This window comes from Chelmon rostratus, chromosome 16, assembly GCF_017976325.1.
Source record: "Chelmon rostratus isolate fCheRos1 chromosome 16, fCheRos1.pri, whole genome shotgun sequence".
Lineage (NCBI taxonomy): Eukaryota > Metazoa > Chordata > Actinopteri > Chaetodontiformes > Chaetodontidae > Chelmon > Chelmon rostratus.
In genome coordinates this window covers 14,289,693-14,302,261 of record NC_055673.1, presented here as the reverse complement: position 1 = coordinate 14,302,261, position 12,569 = coordinate 14,289,693, and the positions used below count along the sequence as shown (strand labels likewise).

At 43.0% G+C, this 12,569-nt stretch overlaps 2 protein-coding genes across 3 annotated transcripts in view; one reads left to right on the top strand and one right to left on the bottom strand.

The window, feature by feature from the left end:
* Positions 1–3,111, top strand: part of spire1a (spire-type actin nucleation factor 1a) — a 28,842-nt gene extending 25,731 nt beyond the window's left edge. For both annotated transcript variants that reach the window (XM_041955537.1, XM_041955536.1), the window contains 4 exons: positions 86–156; positions 724–751; positions 902–1,065; positions 1,172–3,111. In XM_041955537.1, coding sequence (XP_041811471.1) covers positions 86–156; positions 724–751; positions 902–1,065; positions 1,172–1,442 — 534 coding nt within the window. In that variant the 3' untranslated portion in view covers positions 1,443–3,111. The remainder of the gene's footprint in view (positions 1–85; positions 157–723; positions 752–901; positions 1,066–1,171) is intronic.
* A 3,644-nt stretch (positions 3,112–6,755) lies between these two features.
* On the bottom strand, positions 6,756–11,543 carry klhl38a (kelch-like family member 38a). The gene is made up of 4 exons (XM_041956070.1): positions 11,448–11,543; positions 8,051–9,407; positions 7,806–7,911; positions 6,756–7,045 (listed from the first exon to the last, which is right to left on the bottom strand). Exons 2-4 carry the CDS (start codon positions 9,404–9,406, stop codon positions 6,756–6,758), a joined length of 1,752 nt encoding a protein of 583 aa, XP_041812004.1. The 5' UTR covers position 9,407; positions 11,448–11,543.
* Between the last annotated feature and the right edge of the window lie 1,026 nt (positions 11,544–12,569).

Below are 12,569 nucleotides of genomic sequence, written 5' to 3'. Positions count from 1 at the left end.
TAGGCGCCTCATGACTTCACAGTGATAACTCAGTCATCATTTAAATTTATACCTTCTTCACCTCACCTCATGTTTTCCTCTCTAGCTTTGCTTTTCATGTCGGACCAAGAAGTTCTCCCTCTTTACGTGGTCCTACACCTGCCAGTTCTGCAAAAGGTAAATTCATGTAAATCACTATTACTGGAACTACTGAACTTAAAGGGGAACCCCTTATAGTCTGATTACTGGGCAGTAGTTGTGCATAATGATGAATAAAGTGGCTTCAGAAGGAGCTGTGTGAAATCTGGTTGATTTCCTGAAGTGAGTCACTTGAGTCGACATCAGTTGGGTCTAAACTACAAGTTTGAAGTGAAATACGTCTGCAGGTGTGAAGTTAGAAAGAAGTGAGCTTTACCCCGCTCCTCATCTCTGCTTGAGGCTAGCGACTCAAGGCTGCACTAGATACGAGCATACACACCCGAATCTCTGACCCAGCTGTCTGTAGTCGAATTGTTGCATTGTGGTTAATGTGGGTGCCAGACTTTGATAAGGAAGATGAATGCATGGAATAAATAAGACAATATCTTTTTCTGCTGCCTCAGTTTTTATCCTTTTTGTTTGAAATTGTCCATTGTGAGTCCAACAGCGTTATAGGAATGCAATGCTAAATCAGTGGCGTACTCTTTTAAGCCTAGCATCTGCTCAGTAATGTTCAACTTAACAGTTCATTTTTATCCTCTCCAGGCCTGTGTGTTCCCAGTGCTCGAAAAAGGTAGGAGGCTGTTGACTTATATTTCACTTACTTTTGAACACTCACTCTAGAAATTCTTTGGCCCTCTTGTCACCTGTCTGCTGTTCCATGCATGCCAACAGGTACTCCATAAACTGCATGTACTGAATTTTGTATATCGTTTTATCTAAGATGCGGCTGCCATCTAAGCCCTACTCCACCTTGCCCATCTATTCTTTGGGCCCCAGTGCTGTGGCTAAAGAAGAGGCATGCGGATCGTCTGCCCCTGCTGAGCCAGAGAAGCATCCATTTGGGTCTGGACATAGCCGACACAGCCTGCGTAGAAGTGTTTACAAGTATGTCACTGTCAAACTCTCGTTTCGTTTTCTGTACTGAGGAAACTGCGGTCAAAATGTCATGCTTTGTTACATGAGTTTATTCAATATTTCTCTCTGTCCTTAGGTTGTCTAAGCACAGCAGTAGTAGCAGCAGCAAAGATGGCCGGTCACAGGATGAGCCGGAGCTTCCCAAGGAGCTTACTGAGGACTGGGTCACCATGGAGATCTGCGTAGATTGCAAGAAGTTCATCACGGAGATCATCTCCTCCAGCAAGCGCAGCCTGTGCGTGGCCACCAAGCGCGCCCGCCTCAATCGCAAAACCCAATCCTTCTACATGTCATCATCTAACTCGGTCAACTTCAGGCCCTCTGAGCGCACCATCAACGAGGTGTAGGAAGTGGGACCACCTTGGGCACTTCTGTTCACGCCTCTCCCAGATCTTAATCATTCAATAAAAAAAAGAAAATAGATAAAAATCTGAGTCTAGCTTTGACCTGGACTGGTTCACTGTGATGATGAATCCAGTCCATCCCACCCCAAAGTTAGTAAAGGTTCTTATACCTTAGCCCGTCTCAGGAAGTTGGTACGCTATGATTGGTCATGACTGGTCAGGACTTGAGAGTAGCTGCCAGATAACAAAGGAGAGCCATGTTTCTGTAAGTCAGTGATATTTCTGGACACGGTGGGTTGAATGGATAGATTGAGCCGCTGATGTTGCGATTGTGAACCAGGTAAGAGAATGTATGTTTGACATTAGAGCGGGGAAAGATGATACAGAAAGCCAAAAGCTGCAGCAATGATGTGTAAATAGTAAAAAGGCCCATCCCTGATATTAGCTCTGAATACGTTTTCCAGTTCCTGTTTACTTCTAGCACTCAGGAAGAACAACAGATTGTCTTTTGACAGAAATGCACTGTAGATCCTGCTGTCAGGTCTGTTGGGGTAGATCTCTGCCACTCCCCTCTGCCCCTCTCTTATTCTTCCAGCAACAATTATGCCAAATGTTACATTAATTTTTTTTAGCCAGTTTAAATGCATATTTGCTGTTCTCTCATGTTTTAGGGACGAGACATTGAGGGGTGAGAATAGTCAGATTATTTTTTTCTGGGTGGGTTTTGGCTATTAGTTGTAATGTATATTCAAATCTGTGCCTGGTGCCAAAATGTAATTTCTTTCTTTGAATGCCTTTGTAGTTCCGGACCTATTGTACATATGTGTGATAGACTCAATGGGAGACATATGAGAGTAATCCAAAATTTGGTTTCTTGCCCTACCACGTTCCAAGCCGGGCAGAAGAAGCACAGAAATGTCGGATTACAAATGTGTACATGCTGTATATCTTAATTGTTCCAAATTTGAATTTAATATAAAAAAAACTTAACTAAGTAGAAGTATAATTCACCATGTTTTAAGATTTCTGCCTCTGGAGTGTCTTTATTTGAAATTCTTCTCTGAAACCTTTATTATTAGTGTTATGTTTGTGTCAATGTAATATTAAGATTTTATTTCTGTTGTATAGTTTATAAACTCCTCAGTGTTAAGATACTCGTCTAAATTGCAAATCGCACTTTTACTGGACCAAGTTATTGTTTATGTTGGGTTTTTGTCTTAATAATAATTATTAAAATCTTTGTTTTTCTCCTCTTGGGGGCTCCATAGTGCCATTTCCCAGGGTTCCTCATGAATGAAAGTAAGTGTGAATGGCTGCAGGTTGTTTGTAACAATGGAATAATGGCGAAGCAAAACAAAGCACTCCATTTAATTGAATGTAGGCATTTTTAAGTGTATAACTTAATTGAATATGCTTTATGAACTTTTATTCCCTTTCAAGACTTACACACACACACACACACACTCACACAGACACACATTCATCTAGTCTGTTTTGTGACAGTTGTTACCAAATGAGCAAGAAGCGCAACCAGCCTGTTAAATACTGATGCCATGTTCCAGTGAAACATACATCTGACCAGTTTTAATTTAGACCTCTGTAAAGAATGTATGCATGCTGTACTGTGATCTGTTTGTTTTTATCAAAGAAACTACAATAAAATCATCATGATTCTTAAGTTTGACTCGGTGAGCTTCTATTACAGAATCTGAAGCCTGGTGTTTAGTGCGTGCGCAATGTAACAGAGCCCACAAGTCATATTCCAGCTGAACAGAGGTGCAATGATCACCGTGTGGTTGTAGGGACATCAGGTGGTGGAATGTGTGTACTGCAGGCATGTCAGGTTATATTGCTTTGAAATATTCTTTGATACATGTGATTGTGCTGATTGAGTAGTGTACCATGAAGGGGTCTTGTCATGCAAACACTGGCTTTAGGACTGACCAGCTGCAGTAGTTATCAGAAATGATAGAAATGCATTCAATTCTTCTCATGTGCTTAGAAATTGCATATCTTCAGTAAAACGCCACTTTATATTTCATCTAGCATCTTTAGCATTACAGCCTAAACTATATCAAACAAAAAACTTCAGCTTGTAGCTTGTGCTTGAGTCATACTTTATCTGAAGAGGCTGATGTGTCTCAGCTTGGTATGGTTAAAGAAAAGGGCACCTCTGACTGTATAAGTGTGAACTTTCTTAATCCCCCTGTCCATCACATTAACACAGGGGGGGTAGAGTTACAGACTGGCAACAGGCCCTCTCAGGGAAACCCCTCAATTAGTGTTTAAAACTACTTGTAGTTGGTGTGGCAGGATGTTGTTTCTTTCAAACAATAAACAACAAGCTCTCATTTGTATATTTCAGGTTATTCAGATCTGACTCTGTAATCATGAACTGAAGCGTCTTCAAAGCTTGAAAAAGGACAGATTGATTTTAGGTTATACTTTAGATTTTTGATCCTTAGAACACACAGAAGTACGGGCACTGTGTATGACTTGATGGATAAGTCAGACTTAGCCCTATACGTGTATGTAGTTTTTCTAACCACAGTTGCTGTACATTACGTTTGCATGTGTGCACATGCACACAGAATGGACAAGCAATGTAATGCTATCCCTTGATGGGTTAGTAACAGACACTGAAAATAACCTGCCAGGCCACAGCCTCCCTGAAGGGTGACCCTCACACACTGGTTTCTATGGAAAGGCAGCAAGCAAACACACAGTCAATAAACAGTCTGAACAGGCTGTGTATTTAGCAGCAGCTCAATAAAACGTTTCACAGGGTGTTGTTCTGAAAAGGCTCTGGCTAACTGAGTCAAGCATATGTCGTCTGCCAAATTATTCTTAACAGTCTTTGCTGATGGATTACAGATTGAGACAGTCTCCTGGGTGTTATGCATTCATGCATGCATGTGCGTCTTGATAACAAATCATCATCAGGCATCAGGTATTGAATCCACACACAGACACATGCACAGAGGGTTACTGTGAGGCATTCGGAGGTACCAGGCTAACAAGGAGCAATTTAATTCAGTGACAGTCCGGCTATGCTAATGTAGAGTGTAATGAAATGTCCCTTTTGGTCACTGCTCCTGGGCAGGTTTCAATGTTTCCCCACTAATGGGCAGGGATTAAAACGTAAGAGTGAAATCTGATCGCGCGTCACTTCCCCTATTCCCAACTTCAGGGGATTGCTGCATATGAGTAGGCCATACCATACAAACAGAGTGCCTCTCAGGGGGAAACTGGTAACGAGATATTTAGCCTACTTACGGAGCTCCTCTTACCAGACGCACTTTATGATGAGAATGTCTGAAGGGTCAAGAGGTTGGCACATGCCAGTCATACTGTTACATAAAACAATGTAGGTATTCATTTCATGCTGGACAAGCTGATTTGGCTTTTTATCATCTCTCATAATATTACACAAAGTTGAATCTAATGCAGTATTTCTGTGGACGTTGCAGTGGTGCTTAACAATGTATGGAGAACAAATGTGTCACCTGATAGCCAGTGAACATGTTTCTGTGTCCGTGTCAACAATGTTCCCTTGAATATGAAGGGAGCATGACTCAGCCAGTCCGCAGACAAATTGAGAACCATTTAAATCTGCGCCACGCTCAACCAAAGACAGCCCAGTACCAGAAAAACCAAACCTGTACCATTGTCCAAAACTGATTCCATTATTTGTTCTTGTGTGCAGAGAAATTCAAAGCATCGAATTAGAAATTGAATTTTCTTTGCAGTGTCACCACATACATACACATTCATAACTGTGTTCCTTTATAAATCAAGTCAGAAACAGGGAAATTAATATACAAAATACTGTTTAAGCACATTGTACATAATAATGAAAATAAAATAATCAGAAATAAAACATTTTAAAGAAAAAATGCAAGAGAAAGTCGACTGTGCAAGTAGCAGCAACATATGTTGCATTGGATCAGTGATGCAGTCTTAAATAGATAGACTCACTACAGGGATGCATACTATGGATGATCCGATGGGGTGATGATAGGGTTGCCATGGCAATTGTTGCCAGGAGCTGGAGCACAACAGTGACTTTATGCTCGTTAAGGGTCAAGGGGGCTACAGAGCCAAGACAGAGGCGTAGTGGTGGCAAGAGATGTTCCACAGCCTCATTGTCCTACATCTTTTTGCGATACATTGCAGCTTCTGTTCTCTTTCTCTCGGATGAACAGATTTCAGATCAGTGGACACGTTTGTGAGAAACCACCTGCAGGTTACATGTGTTCATGAGCCCGCTGTTGCCTGCAAACCCTGAAAATCTCCCCATCAGCATTTCCAGTCATAGTTGACCTTAGCAGGTCAGTGCATCCCTACCCCCGTACTGTCCCTCAAAGGCAGCATTGTCACATGTCCTTACATCAACAGCAGCTTTCTGCACCTCTGAATGACTTCAACTTTGTGTTTTCAGTGCTTTAGTCAATCTGAAACATCACGTTTTTTTATTGCATACACTACATATGTTGCAAGTGAAAACATTCATGAATCAATGCAGAACACGCTTTGTTGCAGGTTGCAGGAGCAGTTCTCGAAGTCATGGATCAAGGCAACTGAACTGGAATAAAGTTGGCCCAGATCATTTCATTTAAGCATAATTCTGCTTCTCATCAACACTTTAGTGATATAGTAGTGTGCTTTGCACGGGGAGTTTGTCCACGTTTTGTCGCAATCGTCCATGTCAGCAAGTGCGCTCTGATAGAAGCATGCGGGTCAATGAGGAATGTATATTCTATAAAGTGCAAATTTATTTGCTTTCTGCTCTCTCATTTTTAATTTTGCAAGACAAGCAGAGCTCATAGAGTTAACAAGCAGCCAGACATGTGACACCCTATGCATTTAATTGTTACAGGGAAGTCAACTACAGCTGCCAGGCACTGATATGCTGTGTAGGCTATAAATGTCTGGGAAATTAAAGCATTAACACTTTTAGTCACCATCAAACAAGTGCAGCCACCTGCTGAGAGAGCTTTCTGGATTACATATGCGTCTGAACAGCTGCTTGTTGCATAAGTATTTTCTGCCTCTCGTCATCTCTTGGTTTCAGTTTCCCCTCAGGTGCCTCAGACATGACACCTCTGCTTGTCAGCTGAGCTCTCCTTTGATTCAGATGAAGTCAGCCTGGGCTAAAATGCTGTTAAGTTGTTGCAGAGACTGAGCTGCGTGAAGGAATGCACTCAGTTTGAAATGGTTTCCCATTTGTGTAGACAGAGGCCAATAAATCATGGCAAAGGGGAGGTGAGGAACATGTAGCACAGCATCCGGCCAAGTGGCTGCTTGGATGGTGGGTCATGGTGGGTTGGGTCTGTTGGAAACACAGACCAGCGGCAGTGAGCCGTGGTCAAATAGCTTGTACGGCAAAGAACCTTTGGAGGTCCAAACGTCTGTCTTCGGATCGTAACACTCGAAGCAGTCCGAGTCCTCGATGACGTCGTGGCCGTTGAGGATGCGTCCACCGGTGACATAGAGCTTGTTGTTGATCACTGTAGCGCTGTGATGCATCCGCCGCTCCTTCAGGTTCTCACACTTGACAAATTTGTTGGCCTTGGTGTCGTAGGCGATCATTCGCCTGGTGTATCCTGCAAATTAGACCTTCATTGAGCCAACTTTAAAGAGTAAGTCTTGTGGTAGATTATATTTCACACAAAAAGACCAAAACTAACAATAAATTGTATTATCTGTGTATGTTAAGCCTGATTTAGCTTAATTCTTCTGTGCCATAGAGCTCCATAGTTGTCTGAAAGATACTAAAGACACATCACTGAGCCACACAGCTGCACTGGGAGACATTTTCTTTCATTACAGTGAACTTGGGCTCTGTATTTCTTTTAGAGTCACTCCCATGTACATCCTCCCCACTGCTGCAAATACTCACTAGTGCAACAAATGTGAATTAATCTGCAGCTGAAAATAGTCCCAAACAAATGCTCTGTTTATTCCTGTTTGAGCAACATTTGCTAAAAGCTACAGTTCCCAGCTGTTTTAGGAAATTACTGACCCCTTTGAAAAACTAACTATATAACTGTTAAGTGTTTTTTTTTCTTTAAGATTTAGATCTTTAGATCTTCAGCAGGAACTGGGTCTTGTGGTTGAGAGCCACAGGAAGCTATAAAGTAGAGAGACAGACTAACACATTGTTGGTTTTAGTCTTTCCATGGGATTTGTTGAAAGGAAGAAAAATATATGTAAATTACCAGCCTTATCCTTCAATGATGCACATCCTGCTTGATCTAAAAATCAATTAAAAGTCATGGCTACTGACAAGATGTTCTTGGCTACATTTTTAATCCAAAACTGTTACAGCTGGGGACTTATTTGGCAGCCATTCGCTGAGCTCACCTCCTATGATGTAGATCTTGTCTTCAATGACGGCGGCGGGAGCACAAACATTTTTCACTGTCCTCGTCTCCAGCCTGGACCACAGGTTGCGAGAGATGTGATACACCTGTTGACAAACCGCGGACATGAACAGTCAGCCTGTTTCCTACAGCATGAAAGACTGTGGTTTGCTGTCTGCTTGTGTGACATCTTATTGTTTCTGCAGATCTTTTCATTTGATACTGCTAAAATAAAGTCTTCTTTACCTGGATCAGCCTGACTGGATTCTGCATGGCGTCCTCCCCTCCGAAAACATAGATCCTCTGATCACTGGCTGCCACAGCTGGATGCAGCACCGCTGTGGGCATTGGTGCCATGGCCTCCCATTGATTAAACATACTGTTATACCTCTCTACTGACTGGGAAATTCTCTTGTGTACCCCAATGCCTCCTAACACAAAAATGAAATGCAGATAGGATACACTTTGGTGGGCGTATCGGGGCTCCAACATGGGCTCAGCAGTTCGCCACTGGTTGGTCTTAAGGGAGAGCGTGTAAACTGTAGCGCTGACTGAGCTGTCACCTGATGCCATGCAGAGGCTGAGCCCGCCAAGCACATAGAGGATGCTATGAATACACACATATGCAGCTTTGTAGAGGCGCAGGGGGAGCTTGGCCAACCACTGCCAGCGATGAGTCCTTTCGTCATACAGCAGGGCTTCTCGTGAGGTCTGTTCATTGTTTTTGCGTCCTCCAACCACCACCAGTGTCTCTCTGCAGGTGTAACGTCGTGGTGTGGTCCAAAGAGGCTTGAGCTCTCTGCTACACTTTGTGCTGACTGTAAGCATGAGGCGACGCACCGACTCGATTATCTCAGTACAGAGGGTGGAGGACTGCACCAGTGGGTCATTGGCAATAAACTGGAAGAGGTAAGTCGGATGGATGTAGCGAAGACGGACTTTCTTGAAGAGATCGTGGATGGCACCGCGTCGTGAGAACGGGTCATGGTGGATCCATGCCAGGAGGGTCTCAAACACTTGTTCCTCCTCAGCACAAAGTCGGTCGTCTTCCAGGTAACACATGAGCTCAGGGAGCGACAACTCACAGAAGTCCTCTGTAGCAGCAACATCAGAGAAACACCGAACAGCCATCTCCTTTGCCCTCTCCCTCAAACTCTCACAGTGAAGGATCTCAGAGAGTCGGATCATGCTCAGACAGTTCTCTGGACTCAGCTGCTCCTGGAGGAACATGGAGCAGGCCTCAAAGAGACCTCCATAGTGAAGCATGGACGCTGCCTGCATGAGCGGGAGCACAATCTCCATGGTGATGGTGATGCAGCCAGTGTAGACATAGTCCACGATGCCACTGAGGACATTTGAAGAGATTCCCTTCAGATTCACTCGGGCCTGACTGCTCTCCAGAAAGTTGCTGCAAAACATGGCACGGAAGTACGGGCTGCTGGACACCAGGACGTTGCGGTGGCAGGGGATCTCCTGGTGGTCCGTGCAGAGGAAGACATCTGTCAGGATGCGCTCCTGCCGGAGGATGTTGAGCTGGGCAAGTAGGTGGGAGGGAAGTTCTGAGTCTTTGAAGGAGAAAACTTCTCGTGGTCTAGATGCCATTCTGTGGAAAGCATGTAGAGAGACTCCATGATCATAGTGCTGCATTTCTATTGTACAGCAGAAAGAAATGGTTGGCCAAAACATGGGTACTGATGACTATACGCGGACATTACACAGCTCTATTAAAGTGATAACCTGATAATTTAGAGAAAAACATGGTGGTATTTTGTTGAAGTTAAGTTACCATAAAAGTTGGAGCAAGAGATTCACACCACTCCCATGTCTGTAAGTTAAATATGATGCAACATCTAGCAGACAGTTAGCTTAGCTTAGCATAAAGACTAGAAACAGGGGGAAACTGCTAGCAATACTCTGTCCAAATGTAATAAATCTTCAAACCTGCACTTGTAAAGCTCACTAATTAACAAATTATATGTAATTTATTTAATATACACAAAGAGCAGAGCATGAATATGCATATATATATGCTGTGGCTTCACGGGACGCTGTGTGCTGGACTCTTTCTTGTCCAGGCAAAGTGACCTCGTGGAGTCTCAGCCTGAGGTTTCCAGGCAAACGGCAGAGGTTCCAGGAAGTCACCAAAATTTCAAACTACTCCTTCAAGGTCCAAAAGTAGATCCTGACGTTTCTACAGAAAGACTTGCACCTACCAATAAGCCACCAAAGGCTAATTTAACCAAAATGCTACTTTCCATCTGAAACTTGGGTGGCACACCTTGCAGTTTGTGCTCCATTACAAACTTCCATGGTTTCCAAAGATGATATTAAGGGCTACATTCATGCAGGTAAGGCTGACTGTTTTAAATTGTGTTGTCACAGTATTTTGCAGCAAATTCTGACTGAATACATAACAGAAATCTCTTAGTTAAATCTGTATACTTTAAAAATATATCTTTACAACAACGCAGCATGTACTGGAGAATGACTTAATAATACAGGGTTTCTTTGTAACGTGGTTTACACCTTTTCCCTCAGACTAACTATGATCATCTGATAGCAGACTCTTTAATTTATTAGCCCACCAAAACTCATGCAGAGCAGCTGTCTTTAATTTGACCATTACTGACTCACAGATTTCTATTTTTACGCCTTCTAAATTATCTTGATGCATCCATGTAGCATTAGGCCACATGTCCCTTATCAGGCAGCCCATCACTGCTAACATTAACGGAACTGTGTCAACAGGCCATCTGTGTTTGTCTCTCCATCACCCTGAATATCTCTCCCTGGACATCACTCCCCCTCGCCATTTCTGGTGTTTTTTCTGTATATTATGTTTTTCCCTCCACCTGATTCCTCCTCTTTCGTGGTCTCAGCCCGTCCCTCCCGGGCTGGGCTGGGATTGCGATGATCCTGCCATTTAAAGAGCTGGACCTTCATTGCCTTATTAGCAACACTAAGTCTTCTAATCACCCCTGCGACAGCTACTGATTTACTCCCACTAATGTGGCCCAGCCTGTCTGATATATTTTGGCCTCTGATCATTATTATGAAATGACAGCGACTGTGAGCAACTTTTCACAACTCACAGTTTTTCCTCAGATCTTAAACAAGAGACCAAGAGCTCCTTATGATGAATTGAATCAGAAGTTGAAACTTGCGACATCATTCATCATTCATACATTATATAGATTGTATTCAATCACTTTAACTCCTAGTTGGTCATCAGTAATGCTTCTGAACATCTATCATGCAACCAATATGGCTTTGTCTGCTCATTTGTGATTATGTTTTAATAGAATTTATATTTTAAAACTCTTAATACTGTAACCACATGCCAAAGCAGATTTCTAAATACATTATAGAAGAATTACACTGATAATCATTCAGGTAATTGAAAATGAGGCACAGCTGGATCTTATCAGTGCTGTCTGACTCCCTGACACCTGAAAGAAAGCATGCATGATCAAATCGATTAAGAAGAGGATACGACTGACGCAGCTATTGAAGCTACTGCTCAGCAAATCAAATTGTGCTGTTACACCACAAAAACTTAATACTGAAGAACATAAATATTATACGTGTGTCAAAATGTGTGTCTGATGAACCTGTTGCCATCTGTGAGTGAGTGAATCCTTACCTCCTGCCTTCAGAAAATCAATAACATCCAAAATGTCTGGTCGGTCTGGTCAGGACAAATATCAGTTCCAATCAAACGAGAACCAAAACATTATCCGTAGAGAAAGTGGGTGGTGTGGTCAGGGAGAGAAAAGGAGCATGACACAGAGAAACGACGAGGCTCTCCAGTTAGGCTCTGTGGAGCTCGCCATGAGGCCACTGTATACATTCCTGCCGCTAAGAATAGTATCCTGGGCCACTGTGACTCCAGCCAGGCCTCTCATGTGACACAGAGCTGTTTGGTACCCAGTTGCCGGCTTAACAGCTCTGCCAGGGTCCAGTGGAGAGAGTGTTTACAATAGCCAGGGGAGGGAGAATCATCGCAGGGTCCTGACTCAGCCATTGAGCCCACCCAGGCCGGTGTTTAATCAAAGTGTCCCCGAGCTGCTAACCCTTGTCTATCTTCCTGTGCTGTTTAAGTCCTCCTCCTCCTCCCTCATGCGTGTAACCCGGGATGAAGGTAAATATAGAGCGGCGCTGATGGGCCAGCTTGATCAGGAGAAACAGCTGTAAGAACTGAGCTCAGTCTGCCTCAAGGTGTGGCGGGGTTTCACTGTGTTGTTTGTGAGTGTGCACAACTGGAGATGGCTGCTGTCGCTGCTCCAGTTACCTTGTAGCGATGTGTGTCTCATATTGTCATATAGCATCCGTGACCTTCAGTCCTGGATGTAGTGGAGATATACTGTGTGTACTGTGGTCTCAGTGGCATAGCATATTTGGCCTGATGAAATCTAGTTTCTGATGAGTCCATTAATGGATTGATGATCCATAGATTTTTAGTTTAATAGTATTTTTACTCCACCAATACTTAAAAAAAAAAAAAAAAAAAAACAATACAACATCAAAAAGGAATAGCACAACTCAGAACTCTTTGGCTGATATAGAGGAGTGGTTCCCACCCTGTGGGTCGGACAAGACCCCCCATGCTGAATGCGGTAACTGGAGTTAAACCCATGTTTCACCAGTAGCTAATATAAACTAGCAGCTAGAGGAAATGTTTAGTTTGCATAAGCATTATTAATTCAGTAACTTAATAGAACTCTGATAATATATAGGGCTATATATAATACTTGTATGGTGCAGT